This window comes from Scylla paramamosain, chromosome 10 (assembly GCF_035594125.1).
Source record: "Scylla paramamosain isolate STU-SP2022 chromosome 10, ASM3559412v1, whole genome shotgun sequence".
NCBI classification, from domain to species: Eukaryota; Metazoa; Arthropoda; class Malacostraca; order Decapoda; family Portunidae; genus Scylla; species Scylla paramamosain.
Genome location: NC_087160.1, coordinates 10,096,523 through 10,118,956, shown reverse-complemented (window position 1 = coordinate 10,118,956; position 22,434 = coordinate 10,096,523). Strand labels below are relative to the sequence as shown.

Here is a 22,434-nt window from a genome sequence, read left to right as displayed (position 1 = left end):
CAACTAGCAGAGGCAAAACGCCAGAGGCACCTTCGCTTAGGGGGATCCTGAGGAGGGATTGGAGTGATAGGACAAGATAAAGATATGAGATTGTGATCGGAGGAGCCCAACGGAGAAGAAAGGGTGACAGCATAAGCAGAAGGATTAGAGGTCAGGAAAAGGTCAAGAATGTTGGGCGTATCTCCAAGACGGTCAGGAATACGAGTAGGGTGTTGCACCAATTGCTCTAGGTCATGGAGGATAGCAAAGTTGTAGGCTAGTTCACCAGGATGGTCAGTGAAGGGAGAGGAAAGCCAAAGCTGGTGGTGAACATTGAAGTCTCCAAGAATGGAGATCTCTGCAAAAGGGAAGAGGATCAGAATGTGCTCCACTTTGGAAGTTAAGTAGTCAAAGAATTTCTTATAATCAGAGGAGTTAGGTGAGAGGTATACAGCACAGATAAATTTAGTATGAGAGTGACTCTGTAGTCGTAGCCAGATGGTGGAAAACTCGGAAGATTCAAGAGCGTGGGCACGAGAGCAGGTTAAGTCATTGCGCACATAAACGCAGCATACAGCTTTGGATCGAAAATGAGGATAGAGAAAGTAGGAGGGAACAGAAAAGGGGCTACTGTCAGTTGCCTCAGACACCTGAGTTTCGGTGAGGAAAAGAAGATGAGGTTTAGAAGAGGAGAGGTGGTGTTCTACAGATTGAAAATTAGATCTTAGACCGCGAATGTTGCTGAAGTTAATGAAGAAAAAGTTGAGGGGGGTGTCAAGACACTTACGGTCGTCGACAGAAAGGCAGTCCGACCTGGGGACATTTATGGTCCCCTCCCCAGATGGGGACTCCGAGGCTGGTGTAGGAGTCGCCATGATGATTTTAAAATTTTTGAGTGAAGGGTGTGTGTGTTATTAGGTGCTTGTAGTTTTGTGTGGAGGAAGAGAGTTGTCTTTAGAGGGCAGGCTGTGACTGCCCCCTTGTGTTGTGAGACACAAAGGGAAACGTTCAGTGAGGTCACAGCTGGGTTTAATGATAAGTTCACAGCACCCCCTGAACAGTGCTTTAGACCTCACTGGGAGTAATTATCGCTTCGGCAGGTGTCTACTGCCTCCTCCTACCTTGTGCTTCTTGGAGAAATAGTTTTGTTATTATTATTATCATTATTATTATTATTATTGTTGTTGTTGTTGTTGTTGTTGTTGTTGTTGTTGTTGTTGTTGTTGTTGTTGTTGTTGTTGTTGTTGTTGTTGTTGTTGTTGTTGTTATTATTATTATTATTATTATTATTATTATTATTATTATTATTATTATTATTATTATTATTGTTGTTGTTGTTGTTGTTGTTGTTGTTGTTGTTGTTGTTGTTTTTGTAATAATAATAATAATAATAATAATAATAATAATAATAATAATAATAATAATAATAATTATTATTATTATTATTATTATAATTATTGTTATTATTATTATTATTATTATTATTATCCAAAAACCATCATCATTCACATCGTTAATGTGATAATGCTCACTCTTATGAATTATATAATTAAAGTTACGTAATCCTTGAAGACTAGCATATTGGCACACATGCAGGTTTTAATCATATGGAAGTGAATAGAGCTACATGTTTACCTTGATGTGTTGAAATTTAATCCTTAGCGCTCGAGTCTGCGAGTCCCGGATGAAAGTGACCAATCAGTGAGGGTTTTAGTTCCTCCCTGGGTGGGTGGGCCAATCAGCGCTTCTCTTTAGTCACTCCCACGTTACTCATGACCAATCGGCGCCTTTGTTTTGGCTCGAGCAACCAGGCAAAACAAGTCGGATATTCCCCCATGAGGGAGGAAGACCGACCATGGGGCTTATCATATCCAGATTTAGGGTAAGTCCATAGATTTTAAGTCATATTCGCTGTTTTGTTTGGTTGGTGAAAGTATTGCCATTGGTGTGTGTGGTGTTGAGTGCCTGCTGATATGGGTACCTCAGCCTGCAGCCTGCCATCCATAACATGCTATATTTAACTTCCCATATTGTATTCATTATGCCCCCGGCACTCATGTTCTTCATTAATGAACTAGCTCTTTTTATGTTATTGATCTGTGTGGTCTGAACAGCATGTCAAGCACGCCTTATGGTGGGTGTGTCAGGCACTCAGCAACCTCAGTCATGTGTGCTTCATTATGTAATGGAGTTCCTAAATACAACCCTACCATAATAAGGAGAGTGTGTGACATAAGTAATGAGAAAGGCATGGTAGAACATTTAGATTCTGTATCTGTATGTTTCTGGGATTCAAATATGTGCTTGATATATAATGCAGCTGTCAAATGCAAAGGACCAGTACTGGAGATCAACTTTACAGCAATACCCCACTGTCCATGCATTTCATGTTGAGAACACTCATCATATCAGTTAGCTTTAGAGTGTAACACTCACATCACCATCATATTTTTATGAAAAAAACAAATTTTGACAAACATTTCACCTTTAAGAATACACTACTTACAAGAAGGCAGATAGACTGATGGTGAAATAGTAAAGATCATTAGTAACTGAAATAAGAAAATTTGGTGTTAATTTTCCCCACCCAAAACGATAATTTCAAGTTTCATTGTAATCAAAGAGTGTTATAGATATATTTCAGCTATCTTAGCAAGGCACCAGTGTTCAAAATTGTACAATTGTTGTACTTTGTGAATGCTAAATTATAATTTTTGCCACAGCATCACAACCAAGGGACTTTATTTATTGTTGTCAACTATTATAGGTATGCAGAAATAGTACTTCAGTGGGCCTTTTTTTTTATTACAGTTTTGTTGCCCTTGGCCGGTGCATCCTGGATTAAAAAAAAAAAAAGGCACAAACTGCAGTTAGCTTTAGATTAGATTAGGTTTGGATGTCAAGCCCTCTTTAGTGTTAGGAAGAAAGGTTATATAGAAAGTTCATAGAGATTACACTGCATGGATCTTGTCATTGGGGGTACTTGGAGTGGCAACTTTCCGAATTTGATTATTAGAAAACTACATAACTAGACATAACAAGGTAGATTCCTTGGAGAGAAGAGGAGTATTTATAGTATTTTATATTATTATTACAAGGCTCAGGAATTTTAAGTAAAACTAGAGAAGTAAAGTGATTTGTGAAATTTTTGTTTAGAAAACATGAGTATTATGAGACTAACAAAGGAGGTAAATAATAACTCTGTGATATTCCTGATATAGTCCTAAACACTTACTGTATCATAGGCAATAGCATCAATAGCAATTAAATTAACATTCAGTCCAGGTGTTAGAGCTCATTCACTTTATTTGCTAAATAAGACAGCTTCTGAAATTAAAACAGGTTCTTAATGCTTTTTACATATTCCATCATTCTTTTCAGTAACTTTTTATTAACCTTTCATATAATAAAGAAATAACATGGACTTTTCAGCAGAGACTAAGGTACCATACTCATACCAAGGAGTAATGGAACAGACGTTGTCTTGCATTGCTATTGTCCACAGGTGTTTTGACTTGGCACAAATGTACTGTGAACTTTACGTCTCCCTTACCAACTTGGTACCAAAGGAGGATGGAATGGCTTCCACGAATCAACTTTATATACTTGTGTTTTATGTGATTGTAGAGAATATAATTTATTTGTAGTTTGTGATAATCCACCTCCACATCTGCTTTGATTGTTCTAACAGTCATATTATCTACAAGTGAGACTTGGGTGTTGAATGAAAGATCAAGGTCTAAGATCCACTCAATTGGAATGAGTTACTTGAAGAGTGCCAGTGTTGTGCAAACAATGGGTAATAAAAGAATGAGTGTGCATAACAGATTTCATATATCATTTAATGGTGAATGAATGAAACTGGAGTATTAGAGGGATCAAATACATCATCAAAAGATAGCCTAGCCATATAGAAAAAAAGGACAGAAAGTGAGGTAATTAAGATAATATTCATGAGTATGGTAGATGCATAAGAGTGATTTTATGAGAGATGGGAGGATGAAGTATTAGAGCATACATGAACAAAGTATGAGGATAGGAATGATTTAATACTCTTTTGTCACAGCAGTCCATTTGGGACAGGTTTTAAGAACAAGTATCAAATGTTTCTAAAAATTATAACATATACATAATAATGATGTGGCAGATCACATGTATGGAGGGGTTCCACTCATGCCACTCTTTTAGACAGGGTGGAATAAAAAACTTCATCTTATCAATTCCTTTTCTCTACCTGACTGTCTTCAGTCTCTTTCTCAGCACCTCATTGTTTATCTCTTGCTATTTTCTACTGCTATTTTTGTGCCAACTGCTCTTCTTATATTACAAATTGCATGCCTTCGCTCCTCCCATAGCCTTGCTGCACAAAATTTTCTTTTCACCGTTATTCTGTCCACCTCTCTAATACAAGAGTCAACCAATATTCTTACTCATTCATCCCTTTCTCTGGTAAACTCTAGAACTCTCTGCCTGCTTGCTTTTTCCACCTTCCTATGATCTGAACTCTTTCAAGACGAATAATTTTTGACTATCACTTTTGACTCTGAACTGGCATCTCAGTGGGCCTTTTTTTCTATTGCAGTTTTGTTGCCCATGGCTGGTGCCCCTCCTACATAGAAAAAAAAAAAAGCCCCTGTGGAGTCTACAGTGGAAATATAATGTCACAATTACTGTATGTCCACATTTTCAGGATAAAAGCACCACATCATCATCCACCATCATGTTTTCAGATAATAAAAATTCTCCATAATAATTCTCCTCTGCATCAAAGAACTGCAGAAGTTGCTGATCTTCACCCATTCAATATTTCTCCTTTTTCTTTTTGTCAAAATTTCTTCTCTCTTTCCTTTTCATCCACAATTCCCTGTTCCTCTTCCCTACTAGTCCCTCTTCCTCTTTTTGTTAATTCTTGACATTATACACTCATCTTTTTATATATTAAAAGTGCACTGTAGTACTCTGTGTGGAAAAATGTGTGTCATGTCTACATCTGTGAGCATGTAGGGGAAAAATAATTTGCAGTTATGTTCACATCCACAAAAATTAATATCTTAACCTCTGCAGTCTTTTCTGCAACTGCATTTTATGAGAAATAGGTATTCAGCTCTACCTCCACCTCTGTAGAGCTCCTAAACTGTTATACAAATACAACATTAATACAGTATATAACTTAATACTTGCAGGGTATTATAAATGTGCTTTTTAATTTTTTCTTTTATCTGTTTGGAACTTGGGAATATAATTTACATAGATTAGTATTTAGTGATGAAAAGCTGTGTTATTATTTTTCAGGACCATAGCATTTTATGTATCCTGTAATAATTTTGATGTCTTTCCTTTACAGAAAAAGCCTTCAACTAAAGAGCTTTTGGAGCAAATTCAGAAGGTAAGCCAAGACTGAACAGAGCAAGGAGGCACAAGGTTCAGGCTTGGCATAGATGAAACATTTATTATTAAGTCTGGAAATAGTATTTTAATGAGTAATATAATGCTTAAAAGATATCAGGTTTCTAACAAAAGCTTCCCATGCACCACAATCATGTCATATTATCACAGAAATCCAGTGCTTGCAGGATGTCAAGTTACTTCTCTCTGGAAACCCAATGCTTGCAGAGTGTCAAGTTGGATCATATGCAGACTTAATTCTTATAGTGTACCAAGTTAGTTCTCTACAAGTGTGAAATATTAATGTTTATCGTATGATGTTTGCAGAATGTTGAGGAAATTGAGGAGTACCGCAGCCACACTCAGCAGCGACAGAAGAGGCTGGTTGGCTATCTGGTGCTCTATTCCATTGTTCTGTACCTTGTAGCAGCTCTCATCTGCTATTTTTACTATTTCCCAGACAACCTTCAGCACCGGCTTCTTTATGCCACGCCCTTCGTAGTTTTTCCCTTCTTGTGAGTATCACCATCTGGAAGCACCATACTGGCATGCTGATTTCAATGGACATTGTTCAAAGCTTTTATCCACTTCACACATTACTACCTTCCACATACCATCATTAATGAGAACTAACCTTTCAGAGTTTACATACTTAAGCGAATACTGACATGGTATTATTCCCGGAAGATTTCAAAAAACGAGGAAAAATTAAAATCTCTCTTAGAACGCAAGGAGAAGATATTGGATGATGTTATGGAGACAGAAACTTATAAAGTAGCCAAGGAAATTTTGGAGAAGTTTGCTCCTGACCAGCTGCGCAGAAACCAGGTATGTTGAGGTGTCAAAATATTGTTATCTATTAGCTCTTTAAAAATGACACAGTCTTGTGCCGTACCTTTCATATTCAGGAACCATTTTGTTTGAATAGTGTATTATAGGTTGATGGATTTCACTTTACAAGTTAAGACCTTTTCATCAACCTGCATAGTATAGAGGATGAGATCAGATTTTTCTCATCTATCAGGTTGTTCATGTCTGTCATTCTCTTCACATTTTAAATTATATGTAGGTTAGCAAAATTATCTTTGCTGTATTTCTATTCATTGTTATTCCTGGAATATTTCGCCTTTAGCAGTTCAATTTTATTTTATTTAATTAGTTAATTAATTAATTATTTATTTATTTATTTATTTATTTATTTATTTATTTATTTTGTATATGTAGCATATATGGGTATGTATTTTTTTTTATGGATGTTTTGAGATATATTTTTTTCTGTTAACACTCATCATATTTTTTATGGAAAAGAAGTTTTGTCAAACATTTCAGCATAAAGAACACAATACTTGAAGCAAGACAAAGAGGTTGAGTTGTGAAATGCAAGCAATGTGTAACAAATTTGATGATTGTTTAGGAATAAGAAAATATTATTTATTGAATTATATTAAGAGATTGTTTGGAAAAACAAGATGCATGCATGATACCATCCTCAGAGATCTAAATATTTCTACTTTTAACTGTCAATTCTTGTTAAAGAATTCAGTCATTTGGTGTCTTCCACCATACTGAATTAAAAAGTATGGCTGCTAGTTTCTGGCTAAGTTTTAGCTTCCTTTCAAATAGATGTGGCAGCTAGGATGCACCAGTGATTAGAGATAGTTGATGTAGGAAGTTTTCTAGCATTGTGTTTGCTAGGGTTAACAAGTTTTGTGTATATGGGCCCTGGTGATCCAAAGCCCTTGAATAGTGTATTTTTTGTTTGCATTTGTTTTGTATGTACACTGTGTTGTTTCTTGACTGCCAAGACATAGCACACCCAGGTAACCTGCCTCCCTCCCACCCTTCCTTCCTTCTGCAGCACAGTAGTAAAGACATAAGGGGCTAGAAATAATTATTGGATAATTTGGGTTTTTTGGCAAATTCAGTCCAGGCCTTCCTCTCCAGTTAGTCTGAATTAAAATTTTACTGTATGTACAGTCTCACCAGAGCAGTATTTCTTAGGCGTGACCACTGACTAACTTAAGAATATTAAGCACTGAAAGAAAAAAAAAGAGATGCAGAGATGCTAGAAATAATTATTGGATAATTTGGGTTTTTTGGCAAATTCAATCCAGGCCTTCCTCTCCAGTTAGTTTAAATTAAAATTTTACTGTATGTAGAGTCTCACCAGAGCAGTATTTCTTAGGTGTGACCACTGACTAACTTAAGAATATTAAGCACTGAAAGAAAAAAAAAGAGATGCAGTGATTTTAAACTCCTTCATAAGCTGAATGTATGGGACATAAATCAAGGAGTTGTAATCTTGCTTCATGGCAGGAATGGAACATTAGCAGTCCCGGTCTCCTTTACGTTTAAACCATGTGTGTGAGCAGTCCCAGCCTCCTTTATGTTTAAACTATGTATGTGAGATTATGATAAGAGGCTAGAAATGGTTTATGCCATACCTTGATGGGTAAACTAAGATGTAAAAAAAAAAAAGAAAATAGAGAGAGAGAGAGAGAGAGAGAGAGAGAGAGAGAGAGAGAGAGACTGTATAAAGGTATGTTTTATCACTTGAGTGAATCAAATGGTAAATAGCTTTAACAAACCAACAGGAATCAAATTTGCAGGTTGTTTTGCTTGCTTATACTCCATTGTTATTATTGAGATTACAGTACATTATCATCCTTCAGTTATTACATTTTTGATAATACATTTTACAGTGTTTACTGTAGATTATGGAAATAGTTGCTTGTCTCTGTAAGGTAATTATTTTTTTTTGTTGGAATGGATCATATTTAGATAAAGTAGGTCTTGAAGAAAAATTACTCTTGTAGACAACAACAAAAAAAGCTTTCATGAGAAGACCAGCTCTAATGCATTTATGATTCATTTGGTGTAGAGGTTGCAGTATTTTTAAAATCTTGCAAATAAAAATATAGTATGGAAACATTATCTACTTCCAGATGCACAAAACAGCAGCTGTCAGCGTGGCATCTCCAGTTACTAGTCACCAGTCAGGTTAGTCAGCCTTTCTGTCTTTCTTTCTGTACAATTTATTGACAATAGATCACTCATGATGTCTATTGTAAGTTGAGGAAGAAAAAGTAGGAATCTTACACTTCTGCTATGCTGAATATATTATTGCAGATGTTCGAAGACGAGTAGTCAACAGCACCACCACCCCACAACCCCGAGTTGTGGGTGGGGTTGGAGTGCGGCCTCAGGGACTGCCTCACCAGACCCCAATCTTCAACTCCAGGCCTCTTATGACACCGCAGGCCACACCACTCAGACCAGGTGAACTACTAGGCCACAGAGGTAACTGCTGATGTTGCTAATGTCAGCATAGGAATCAACAGTACAGGATCCTTTCTCCTACATAACACTAAATTTAATTGCTTTCAACTAATTGCAAGAATAAATACTGCCCTCATCAGCTACAAGGTCTTACTGACAGCAAAGGAGATAGTGGTGGGACTCAATAATGCAAGGTTCTTACTGACAGCTACAAGGTCTTACTGAGAGTAGAGGAGATAGTGGTGGGACTCAGTAGTGTCCCACGAAACCCATAACACCTTCATGTGCAAGATATTTGTTCTCTGTTAAAGATGGAATATTTTTTCATAATTTTATACTTATGCAGAAAATAAATAGTCATACCATTAAAAATATTGTCATTCTCTACCAAAGGTGGAAGAGTGCTCTATATAAATTAAAAGTAGATGATCTTATCTTCCAGTTCCTCTTACAGAGAGAAAGTGTGGTGGAATCATTTGATGATAAAAAGTGGAATGAGTTAATGAAGATATCAACAAAACCTCAGGAAGAAAAGCTTTAAAGTGGCGAGAGGGGAGAAAGGTATTTGATAAGATGGCGAAAAAAAAAATAATAATAATAATAAATCATGGATTAGCAAGCTGACCAGGGTTGAAGCTATTTTGGTTAAAATCAATGAAGTGGATGCAGGAAGGACATGTCATGCACCAAAGGAGTTACACTGACAACTAGAGGAACATTTGAAAAGAATGAGAAGAAACCATGTAAGAGAAAATATTTTATATATCACAAAGGAGAAAAACAAAAACTTCCTAGATCAGTAGATTATGAGACTTTATACTTAGGATAAAGAAGTAAGAGGGCAACCACACTTGCCTGAAACATACATTTGTAACATGTTTCTGACTCACACACCTGGTCAAACATGTTCTGCTCACCAGTGTCTGGATCATTTTGGTAAGATTGATATGAAAGAGGCTATGAGCTGTCACAATGCTGTTTCCAGTATGTCCATGACTCTGCATGAAATATTCCTGCCAAAATGATCCTAGTAATCCGTATGACATGGTGTGTGTGTGTTTGTGTGACGTGTTTTTTTGTGACAAGCAGTGTTTTGGAGAACTGTGGGTAACTGTGGTTGCACCTTAAGACATTGTTGTGTATGATAGCAAGAGGATTGGCATCTGGCATCAAGCTAGGTATGGGCCCTATGAGTAACATTGGCTATCAGGCATTTCAAAGTTTTAGTATGTTCATCTCAGCCTTTAGTCTAGATTTTTTTAACTTCTGGCCGTTATCTTTCACATCTGTATAGCAGTTGTTTTAGGTATCTCTTCATGCAATCTGCTTCTTTGTCATTTTTCTCATGAGTTTTAAGTTATTTAGTTGACTTTGAAGCTGATGATGGTGGTGTTTTGTATAATTTCTGATAATTTATGTCTTTATAAACTGTTACTGAACTTATGGTTCTTGATAGCTTATAGATTTTACATCTTTCTTTTCCTTATTACAGAGTTGCTTTTTCTTCATGCATATGTATTATGATTTGTGTGTATTGTGTTTTGTGCATGGTGTTGAGCCTCAGCTGCAATATAGTGAATTTACTTTGAGAGTGATTAATCTCTGTTTTTCTGTAACAATTAGTCACCCAGAGTCTTTTTGGTGGTTCATTATTAACATAGCATTGAAATTGAACAACTACCGGTGTTACAGTGGGTGGCGTGATTCCTCCGAGGTCAGTTCCAGCTGTAGCATCCACACCTGGCCCTCCAGTGCCCAGGCATGCCTTGACCACTTCTGTGCAGATGTCCTCCCTTCCATCTACTCCAATGCCCCGTCAGTTACCCATCCCATTGGTCTTGGTGTGGCAGTGTGAAACCTGTCTGGTTTTTAATTTAACAAACATAAGTTAAAAGAGAAAACAACCTAATTAAATTTTTTGATGCAACATTGATAGCCATTTTGATATATTAATTTTAAAGCTATTGTAATGGAATATTATCTTGTATAAATGCTATTACACAATAAAAATAAATGCTATTACACAATAAAAATAACTATATTCAACTTATGTCTTTCACTGGAAAGGCAGTCAGCAATATCTAGTTGTCAAAAATGTAATTGTTACAGTTTGTAGCTTCTTAAAACTATATCTAACTTTTAAATCACATGATAGGTGGAGCAGTCGTGAGGGAGGAGGGTGGTCCTCCTGGACCTCCCATGCCCCGGCCAGTGCTTCCCAGAGAGAGAGGATACCTTGATCGTTTCATAGAATACTTAGTTGGAGATGGTCCAGCGAATCGTTTTGCATTGGTGTGTCGTCAGTGTGAATCACACAATGGCATGGCTCTTCAGGATGAGTTTCAGTACCTGGGTGAGTGGCCACTGCAATGGATAAGTATAACTATGCTGTTGCATAGATATACTGTATGTACAGATCATGCTGCTCACTTTGCTATTGTCTCATCGTGAGCTCACATTACTTGTATGCTGTAATTATTTTACGAGACTTTAAAGTTAGTTTAGAATTGAGTGTGCAACAGACTGAGGGTTTAATTTTGTAATAAAAATAAAAGTTTTCACTCATTGTGTAAATGTAATGTTTTTAGGATTATGAAACTTGAGATGTTAATCATAATGGTATTAGAATGAGCTAAAATGAGCATGATGAGATGGATGATGATGATACCACTTTAAGATTTGGTACTCAAATTTGGAGAAAAAAAAAAGAAAAAGAAAGGAAGAAAGAAAGTGTAGGATTCGGCAGAGGGATGGATTGTGCTGGTTTGACCAAGTAGAAAAAGGTTGATGATAATTGAATGTGTTAGATATTCATAAGTGAAAGATGGTACTAGTAGATAGGAGAAGAAAAAATGGGATGAGGGCCTGAGAAAGAGCTTTGAAAGATTTTACAAAACATGTTGCTTTTTAAGTGACCAAGCTTAACCCATGTAGATGTGGAGACTTACTCTTAAAATGTTATTACAATGCTTGGTCTTGTTTCAGCATTTCGCTGTGCTTATTGCTATTACTGGAACCCTGCCCGTAAACAGCGACCCTCGGCACCACGCCTGGAAGATCTAGCCCCACAGCTGCCTCCTCCACTACCCACAACTCAAGACCAAGAAGAGGAGGAAGAGGATGATCAAGAATCATCTTCGGGTGAAGATGAAGAAGATGAGGAAGAAGAGGAAGGAGGTGCAGAAGGTAGGTCCTATAATTAGAAATACTAGTTGAATACTTCACTTGCCAATGCTAGGGAAAGGTAATAACTTGATTTTATCTGGCTGATAGATATCATTATTCATTCATCAGTTTGATTAATTGATTAATTATTTTAAATTGAGTGGCATGTTGTTCAAGGCCTTTTATCATCTCACAGTCCAGTCACATCAATTCACATCATTCAATTCACATCAATCTCATTGAACCTGACCTCCCTCCATTTATTTATTTATTTATTTATTTTATTTTTATATATATATATATATATATATATATATATATATATATATATATATATATATATATATATATATATATATATATATATATATATATATATATTTTTTTTTTTTTTTTTTTTTTTTTTTTTTCTCTCTCACTCCTATGTCATCCAAACATTCTCTCAATTACCACATTCAGTGACTCAACTAGTAGAACTCAGGGATGTACTAATCTTTCCCTCTGCCTCTGCCTTTTCTGAGTTCTAGATGCTGTATCCAAGAATATTTTTTTTGTGTGTGGTTACTCATAGTAAGTGTTGCTTCAGGCTCCAAGATGAAATTATAAGAGTAAAAAATAAATAAATAATAAATAAATGAAATAAGTAAATGAATGAAAAAATATATCTTGAAAGTGTGCTGCATTATAAGCAGTCAAATTCACAGATAAGCAAACCAATAAAGAAAGTGAGGAGTTGTCCTCAGAATGGCAATTATGTCCACAGAATCAGAGAGTAACAACAGTTCTGGTGAGGAGGAGGAAGGCCCAGCATCCTCTGAGATGTCCAGCACCAAGGCCACATCAAGCCAGGAGGGTGAGTCTCCAAGTTGTCCTTATCCCTTTGTTGGTCAGAAAGAATAAATGTGGTACTTTTATCATTGCTTATGTATATATACAGTGGAACCTTGGTTCTCTAACTTAATTCATCCCTAAATGCTGCTTGAAATTCAAAATGTTTGAAAGCCAAAACTTTTTTCCCCATAGGATGTAAAATGGATTAATCCGTTCCTGGACACTTGTCCACCTTGTCTTAGTGGCTTATGACAGATGCTCCCACTGCTAAGATGGCTGCTCCACAACATCTCTAGTGGCTTATGACAGATGCTCCCACTGCTAAGATGGCTGCTCCACAACATCTCCACCTTAGAAATTATTTATCCAGAAAGGATGTATTGAATAAACTTAGTGACATGGAACTCATCAGAAAATATTCTTTAGACCATGCAGGTATTCTCTTTGTCATTTATCTAGAGAGGGAAGCCTTACAGAGTGACACAGAGAGGAGTAACCCACTTACTGCAAAAATGAAGGTGATCATGACATTTAGACATCTTGCTGCTGGGAAAAAGCTACTGGAAAAATGCAGTTGTGCATTAGTGATGGCGTTGTGGGGTCATCAAGAGACCCATAGGCAGTTTGGGAGTCGGGATTACCCCCTGATCTAGCCCAAAAAACAGTTTATTTAAATTAAGGCTCTTCAACGCGATCACATTTATCTTATTTCAAGGATTGAATTACTATCTTACCCACCATTTCTCTTATCCAAATATATAAAAACAAAGGAAATATTTATAGAAACTTAATTCATAATAAATGGCAGCTTTTGCTGTCTTTTAGTATTTCAAATTAAGTAAGTTTGTTCGAGAACCGAATTTTGGTATGGCAACCGAAGCAATTATTAGCTCAGAATTTTGTTCGAAAACTGATTTGTTTGGAAAGGGAAGCATTTGGTAACTGAGGTTCCACTGTATATATATATATATATATATATATATATATATATATATATATATATATATATATATATATATATATATATATATATATATATATGAGATTTTATCTTATTATTTTATTCTTTATTTTTCTTATTTACATATTTATTTATATATTTATTTATTTGTTTTAAGAATAAGTAATTTGCAATACATTTGAAAGGTTTAAAACTTTAAAAGATAAGAAAATGAGATATGTACATTTTGTCCTGAAATTATTCAGGACAAGAGTGTTGCAGATGGTATTTCAACATAATAAAGCAGCTGCTTTGTGGTTTATTGCCAGTGTACTTGGCCTACAAATGAGAAATTCAGTGTTTAAATTTTCAGCCAGGTAGAGATAATTTGGGTTTTGGTATTTTTTGTGCAGCATTGTTCACTTTGCAGAAAATTGGTAAAATATAGAAGTTAATAAGTTGTAATCTCATAATGCAGCAAGAATGAAGGAGTACCATTCCTGCATGCTTTTATGTATGCAATTCTGTAGGCAAGCCAGGAGTATTGTCTTTATATGTGTTACAACAGACTATGAATGATATATTTCACATCACACATTAGTAAATAGATGTAGGAAATAATATTTATGATTTACTGTAAACTTCTGATAAAGTGAACTGCAATTTAGTGAATATCAAATACAGAAAACCATTTAATTCAGTAGAAAACAATGTATATATAATACACTCTTGATCATCCTAAATAGTGGATATTTGTTAAATGTGGCTGAAAGTTTTCAAAATTTATCGTTAACTTGGCTCAGAGCATTTAATGAGAGGACCTAGTCACTTGGCACTAGGGCAGATGATACTCTGGTCATGTAGGCCTCAGGTCAGGTAGATCAGCCTGAGTCCAAATAGGCCTCAGGATGTTTGGTAATTTACTCAAGACACTTGGTACCCAAACCTCAACTTTCCTATTTAAACAATTTAATTCAAAGCATTCATTAGTCACCACAAGGACATTACAGGACAAATCCCATCCACCCCCTACTGAATGAGGTGAAACAATGATGTTGAAGAGCAAATAGAGAAGTGTATGGTATAATGTAGTAGCAGTGGTCAATGCCATTGCAGGTACTCTCCTGCCCATATGGTCAGTGCCATTGCAGGTACTCTCCTGCCCACAATGTTTTGTTTTATCTCAGTCACTCTTTACATAACTGCACTCATATTTTTTTAATATTACAGGTAAAGTGCCTTGCTATTTGGTATGTTACTGAACAACTCCTCGTATAATGATGAGTTCATTTAAATGCCTTACTTTTGTAAGCATTAGATATTAAGATCTGGTCATCTCCCAAGTTGCTTGTATATTATAGGCTTATTGTATGTATGAATGTGCAGGGTATAAAATGAGTTTCTGCAAATATTGTTAAAGGTGAAAGAACATATTCCTACTAAACAAATAATCTGTATACATATGCATTTTTATGCTTCATTTAGATGTGAGATAAAGTGAAAATTATGGCAGGCATCAGTGTCAGTCATCAGTATCACTCGATATGGAGGCTGAAGTTATGAAGTAACGGTTGCATCTCAGTGGAACAACAAATTATTTTTAATCATAAATTTTAGAAATTTTGGAACACTATAGTATCTTGAAATAAGACAGACAGTATTGATTGACATGTTATTTACCAATACATACAAGAACTATATGAAAACATTGTGGAGGATGTGATTATTAATATTATAAGAGGCAGGTGTGGAGGGAGAGGAGAGGAGCAGGACTAGCAGTCAGTTGAGTCAGGCAGTACCTCACCTTTGTGTTGTGCTGCATAAAGAGTCTGGGGCCATATTAACAAAGATTCTTAACTGTAGAGGTTTGACTCAGACCAACTCTTAAGCTTAGTGTTGTGCTAAATTTCCCAAGTTGTGCTTAGTCTAGGTCTGAAATTTAAGACAGGTCTGGAGTCTGCTTAAGTTTAAGAGTTATGCTAAGACTAAGTTAACTAAACAAAGATGGCCAACTGTCAAGCCCAAGCCTGCCACCTCAAGAATTATCAGCCCCATAAGATGTTTTCAGTGATCTGAGTGACTGAATCATTGGACATATATAGAATAAAACTGCAGGAGTGTTATTTGTGACACATTTGGCAGCAGATGCCTTAGAGAGCCCCACAAGAAGGAGTGATGCACTGACGCTAGGAATTTAAGTAATAATTGCAGTGTTATTTAGCCAATGGGAAATGCAGCTCTGCAGCAGTGATGACCTTGGACATTCATGTGTCTTGTTGTTGGCATGTTTTGTTTGCGTTCTTAGTAATAGAGTCCCATGCAGCTTTTTTGTGCTGCTGAATAAGTGAAGCCCTTCAGGCTACATCTTTCTTCATATACTGACTGGACGAGATAGGAAAGTCTTGCCATCAGTCCAGCTGGATTTCCTCTATCAGCATTTTTGGCTTTAGGGATCATTATCCCCTCCACACTAAAGAAAAAGGACAGGAAAGGAGGCGTTGCTGAGTGTAAGTGACGGGGCAATGCTGGCTCAAGGACATAAACACTGAGACATAATACATGCGCCTTGCACGGGATCTAATTTGCTTAATAATAAACACAAATTTATGTGCTCATATCCCTACAAAATCAATGATAAATTATTATTATTTTTTTTTTAATGAAAAATGTAAAAAGATTGCACTACTAACTCAAAATTGAGAAATATATGATTTTAGTTTTGCTCTTTCACCATTTCATACTGGGACTTTAGAGTTAGTCTTAGCATAACTTTAAGACCACTTAAGAGATAAGCATAAGTCTAAGCAGAAGGCTGAGACGAACTCTGAGAATCTTTGTTAATATGGCCCTTGCCTCGCCTTTCAGTATTACCCTCTCTCTCTATCTTTTGCACTCATTCCAGGGAAGATTCTGTGTCCAGAAGTTGAAAACTGTTTAATGTTCAAACACTGGGGCAAATGCTGATAGGGTATCTTCTGGTGTATTCCTGTACAGTAATATTTGCACCTTTTTCGCAGAACTAGTAAATAAACACCATATCCACTTCCTCCATATTGCTGTTAAGTGTGCAGCATTGTCTACAGAATATAACTTTAGCAATGAGTAGGAAAAAGAGTTCCTGCCTAACATTGCTAATCACTATCCTTGCTCCTCCCTTCCCCCTCTTCATGTGCCCTAATACAAACCACATAGTCTCTTACAGTATTGTTAATTACAGCCTTATTGTCCTTACACAATACTTATTAGTAAATTATTTATCTATTAATGCTATCTTGTTATAAGATACTGTAGTATTCCATAACTTGAAAAATTATGATTAGGTAAATATCTCACAGTTTCACCAAGATGCATGTGTTACTGCAGCAGTTGAGGCTTCACATCAAGCAAAACTGCTTTCTGACATTAATATCAGCCATAGCTTTTGTTTCACCATGTTTAAATGAAGCCTCAAAATGCATATGGATATCGATAATTTTCTGTGAAGAATAATACACTTTTGTACCTCTAACAATATATATATATATATATATATATATATATATATATATATATATATATATATATATATATATATATATATATATATATATATATATATATATTTTTTTTTTTTTTTTTTTTTTTTTTTTTTTTTTTTTATGTAGGAAGGATACTGGCCAAGGGCAACAAAAATCTAATAAAAAAAAAAATGCCCACTGAAATGCCAGTCCCATAAAAGGGTCAAAGCAGTGGTCAAAAATTGGTGGATAAGTGTCTTGAAACCTCCCTCTTGAAGGAATTCAAGTCATAGGAAGGTGGAAATACAGAAGCAGGCAGGGAGTTCCAGAGTTTACCAGAGAAAGGGATGAATGATTGAGAATACTGGTTAACTCTTGCGTTAGAGAGGTGGACAGAATAGGGGTGAGAGAAAGAAGAAAGTCTTGTGCAGCGAGGGCGCAGAAGGAGGGGAGGCATGCAGTTAGCAAGATCAGAAGAGCAGTTGGCATGAAAATATATATATATATATATATATATATATATATATATATATATATATATATATATATATATATATATATATATATATATATATATATATATATATATATATATATATATATATATAATCTGGACATCTATTTGGTGTTTGTCACCATTATACAACATGGTTTTGTGTTCTTTTTTTAATTTATTATTATTATTATTATTATTATTATTATTATTGTTGTTGTTGTTGTTATTATTATTATTTATTTTATTTATTTATTTATTTATTCATTTTATTTGATTATTATTATTTATTATTATTATTATTTTATTTGTTTATTTATTTATTTATTTATTTATTTATTTTTGGCAACTTATAGGTTATGACAGGTGTGGAGGTGGCATGGGATGTGATTTATTATCACTTCTCACTAAGATATGATCACAGAAATGGTGCACCATTTTAGCATTGCTTCTAACCTTTTCTCATCCACTTAACTTTGCCCTTCATAATTTCTTGCAGATGTAAAAGCCTCAGTTCTCTTCCTAATTAGAGAAAATGTGTTTGTAAGGTAAACTGCAAAATGTAGTGGGTGAAATTTTTTTTTTCTATCAAGCACTTCAAGACAGCTGTGAGAGTAGCACCGAACTGCTTTCTCCCTCCCAGGAAATGGGTTGGAACATTGCAGCAGAGAGCTTAAAGAACCCCATCCTGGACAATTGGGAGAAGTATCTTGGCAGACCATTCAGCATCACTTCAGCAGGGAGTTGAACTTCTTGCCATGCTCACTTGCAAAATAACCACTTCTTACAAAAGCAATTATGAATAAGAGGCTTGAATTGCTTAAAAATAAGAAACATGGACTGAAGATAAATGGATAATAGTACTGTGGAGCAATGAGTCCACATTTAGATGCATTACAGTATTGGAGAAGAATGAGGAGGCGGCCTGTGGCTGTTAGTCATTACTTCTTTAAGAAGACTGCAACACTCAGCATCTGTGATGATATGGGGCTGCTATACTGGGAAATGTGTGAGGATGGAGCTTTACACCTTTTGCCAAAGAATATTAAAGATTAACATTAATGTTGAGGTGTTACACAACTATACTCATGCTTATTGCCTTCCCAGAATACTAATGGTTGAGCCCATTAGGCCTTAAAAGTGTTAGATTTCCTTGGAAAATACATTGTATAAATGTATGGCTTGGCAACTCACCACATCTCAAGCTGGTTGAGAACCGTTTACCTTACATGCAAATAAAGTTATAGAACTGTAAAACATCTTCAGTCATACACTTTTGGGAAAATGATAAAGCTTGGGGCATACACTACAGCTGTGCCTGGCCTCAGCTTTCATCTGTCACATTACCCTTTGAACCTGTGGTGGATGATGTCCCTTATCCCAAGATACAGTGCTGTTGTGGCATCTGTGTTTCCACAGTTTATCCAGGTACTCATTCATTGGCCAGTCCAAAGGAAGGATGAACAGCTGAGTGAGCTTTGTGCCTATTGCCCTCACAGAGATTTGAACATGAACCTGCAAATTTGTGGACTTGTTAGCCCACAAATCTGTATGCACCATGGATGTGCATACATTGAGGAAGCTCTGCAAAAGATGTGGTTAGATGATCTTAATAGGAATTACCTTAAGAAATTATGTGCCTGACTGTCTTTGAATGGTTATGGCAAAACCTAAAGGATGGTATCTGTATGCTTTTCCAATTTTACTATGATATTTAGACCTGTCACTGACAGAGGAGTGTGTGCACTTTATTTTTTCAGATACTGTACATATATTTAGGTACAAGCAGGGAGGATGGCAAAAGTAATTTATTTGAAATAAAAAGTTTTGATACAGTATATGTTAAATAAGCATCAGATAGCATCTAAGCTCTGTCTAACTTGGGTGTGCTGTGATCCATCATAGGTTCATTGGAGGATCTGGCCAAGTCAATACCATCATCTGATCCAACTACATCAGATGACCACCAGCTACCTGGGGTAGAAGTACCCTCAGGATCAACTGGTCTCACATCCTCTTCCACATCTCCACCTTCCTCCACCAATGAGGCTGAAGAAACAGAGTAGAATTTTCCAGTCATTGATCTGGACTGAGGCTGTGACTCAGTTAATAATTCACCAGGTGAAGTGTTCTTTTGTTGCTATAGTCTGTTTATCTCTCGAGCTTGTGTTCTGTTAGCTTTTTATATTATCTCAGGTTGATTTATATGTAAAACTATTAAGTTGTCTCTTGGCCTTCAGGTCTCAGTACCTGGATTAACACTGCACACAAGCCCATATTTTCAGCACATCAATATTTACAGCACTTACTATTTGCCTCTTTCTCAGACCATGAATACTGGCTGTTTGCTGGTAAATGTACTTAATATGTTCTTTTCAGCATTGTCTTTTTTGTCATGTGTTGGCTTTTGCACAAAAATACATGACTTTGCAGCCACACATATTCCTATAACTGATATCCTCAGGACACATGAAAATGTAACAACATTCTCTCCCACTGCCAGTATTTTTCTGTGCATTATGTGCTGTACATGACAGCACTTGTAAAATTCTCCAAAGAATCTTTGAATCCTCCTTTTCAAGACACTTAGTGATCTTTTTTTCAAGCCAGTATATGTTTCTCTTTCCTCCCAGATAATTTTGGGTGCCAATGAGTTTATCAGTCATTAGATTTTGAGTGATATTCTTCTCTTTAGCTAATTAAGATATGGTAATAAAGCAGAAATGTCCTCAAGAAAATGCTGACAGCATTAATATTGTGTGTGATGTCTGTTCTTTTTTCTGTTGCTCACAAGCAGGTGCTATTTGTGTGTTTGGTGACAGCTGCACCCTAACTTAGTTTCTGAGAGGTAATGCTTAACTATATAAATGTGTTTTCTGATTTTTATAAGGCAACTGGAATGTTGATATTCAGTATTAGTTGAGATTCTAATTTTTGTGAATATCATGTGCAGAATAGGACATTTAACTTACTTTTGAAAAAGGTAATTGTGTACCCAGAAGTAGGTTTTTGTGTCGCCTGCAGGTTTTCATTGTGTACAATACTAGCTATTGTCCTATTATTGTTAGCTAGAGTAAACTATTACTTTCTTATTAAAAGAATATTATTTTCCAACCTTATGATGAACGTTGTATTGCAGGGCAATAACATTTTAAAATTTTAATATTAAGCCACAGCATCACCAATAGCCTTATGCCTGAGTAGCTTCCTCCCCTTTTAAATGACAAATCTTGGATTTTAATACCTAAGTAAGGTAGAGAGAGTCTGGCTTGTCTTTTTTCATGTCTCTTTATATGCTATAGCATCCATTCATATATGAACATAAGTTGAGAATATTCTTTCCCTTATTCCTTATGTATTCCTTCCTCTTTTGACTTGTATTTCAACCTTTAATATGCCCTCTCCTCTCCATCCTATATCTCCCTTTCTTTCAGCAGCACTTTGGTAACTTTTACATGATGTTACATGCCACTTTTTTTTTTTATACATACATGGATAATTGTAAATTTTCAGATCAAACAGATGTCCAGTACAGGTTTGTAATGCACCTTTTCCCTAGCAACCTTCTCCCATTGCAAAGATACTAAATGCTGAATCATTTGCTACCTATTTTTGCCCTAAAGACACACAATGACTTTTCCTCTATCTGTAATTTTCTCAAATTTACTTCCATTTTTTCTCCAGTTCACTTTTCACTTTAATCCCCTTGTCCCTTTAATTAATGAATGGCTACTTTAATTTTTCATTCAATGTGGAAAAATCTGCAGTCTTCTGTTGGGTCAGCCTTGGAACCATTGATAAAAGATGAGATACTTTATTGCACTTGCATATTTCTGCACTCCATTAAATAGTTTTTGCATTTTTTTTATTAATCAATTTATTTTATTTTTTATTTATTGTCTTGAAAAACTAATATTTTCCTCTCAGATCTCATGCTCTCAATTTGTGGATGACTTTCTTGGCAACTCTTATATCTTGATATGTAAAACTGTATTCCTATTTATGCTTAGCTTCAAATAATCACCTAATACTTGGTAATTTATTGGCTTAGTGCATAAGATATCTGTAATTCAGTTATATTTCAGCAACATGACATCACTTGCTCTTAGCTCCATGTTTTCAATCAACACATTTCCTGAAACTATTGCATTATCTCTGTAAAGAAATTGGCAACATAACATATGACTGAAATAATTCTAGTGTGTCCCAAGATACAGCAGTTCTTAAACAATACTTTTGTATCCTGAAAATGTCTAAGTTTTAAGCCAGTGTTCCTGAACTCTCTTACATCACTAGTAACTATCATATGACTATCTCTGAATAGTGCATTAGGATTGCAGTTATTGCTTACTACTGAAATAAAATAATCCATCATTTAAAAAGACCAAATAACTGCATGATTTTCCTCCTTTTCTGTGTCACTGTCATCAAAAAAGCAATATGCACTATATCTCAGCCTCATCTCTGTTGAGGAGCTGATTGAGTTACTCATATTACTGCATTGAGAACTATACGGGTCTGAAGCACCAAGCCAGCATCTGTTATTTGGCACCATGGCTTTTTAAAGTTGTTTGCATAGCATGAATAATTTGAAGCTTGGACAAAAGGGCTACAATGTTGTATATGGGGGCACAAAAGACTTCAGAGAAATGGTAGGCCAAGATATAGTGTGTTAATGAAGCACATATCCTTATCAAAGAACAAAGTGTAAGTCCAACTTGGCCCATCTAAAATGACTGACCACCCATATTACCTAGTACCTTTGATCATTTTGATAACCAACTCAGCCCATCTCCCTATCATGTTATCTCGTTGATTTCCCATGCCCAGACTTTTTTTTTCTTCTTCAATATTGTGTGTGTGTG

General features: G+C 35.7%; 2 protein-coding genes across 7 annotated transcripts in view; one reads left to right on the top strand and one right to left on the bottom strand.

Annotated features, from left to right (window-relative positions):
* Positions 1-1,709: 1,709 nt before the first annotated feature.
* On the top strand, positions 1,710-20,661 carry LOC135104224 (endoplasmic reticulum junction formation protein lunapark-A-like). 6 transcript variants are annotated; one of them, XM_064011361.1, is made up of 11 exons: positions 1,710-1,861; positions 5,324-5,365; positions 5,692-5,879; positions 6,006-6,192; positions 8,310-8,364; positions 8,494-8,664; positions 10,336-10,458; positions 10,799-10,996; positions 11,629-11,829; positions 12,572-12,661; positions 18,213-19,451. In XM_064011361.1, exons 1-11 carry the CDS (start codon positions 1,835-1,837, stop codon positions 18,344-18,346), a joined length of 1,416 nt encoding a protein of 471 aa, XP_063867431.1. In that variant the 5' UTR covers positions 1,710-1,834; the 3' UTR covers positions 18,347-19,451. The 6 variants fall into 6 exon arrangements, with proteins under 6 accessions (XP_063867431.1, XP_063867432.1, XP_063867434.1 ...); XM_064011362.1 differs by having other exon boundaries at positions 1,711-1,861; positions 8,494-8,643; positions 18,213-20,661; XM_064011364.1 differs by lacking the exon at positions 18,213-19,451 and adding an exon at positions 12,832-13,564 and having other exon boundaries at positions 1,711-1,861.
* Positions 9,440-22,434, bottom strand: part of LOC135104226 (outer mitochondrial transmembrane helix translocase-like) — a 71,003-nt gene continuing 58,008 nt past the window's right edge. Inside the window, exon 10 of the mRNA XM_064011367.1 lies at positions 9,440-10,505. The gene's annotated coding sequence lies outside the window, so the exon portion shown is untranslated. The remainder of the gene's footprint in view (positions 10,506-22,434) is intronic.

Excerpts from the sequence above, each read along its gene's own strand:
- LOC135104224 (XM_064011359.1), top strand. The coding sequence starts at position 1,835 with ATGGGGCTTATCATATCCAGATTTAGG. Across the intron at positions 1,862-5,323 it reads TTATCATATCCAGATTTAGG|AAAAAGCCTTCAACTAAAGA; the intron begins GTAAGTCCATAG and ends TTTCCTTTACAG. Across the intron at positions 10,997-11,628 it reads GGATGAGTTTCAGTACCTGG|CATTTCGCTGTGCTTATTGC; the intron begins GTGAGTGGCCAC and ends GTCTTGTTTCAG.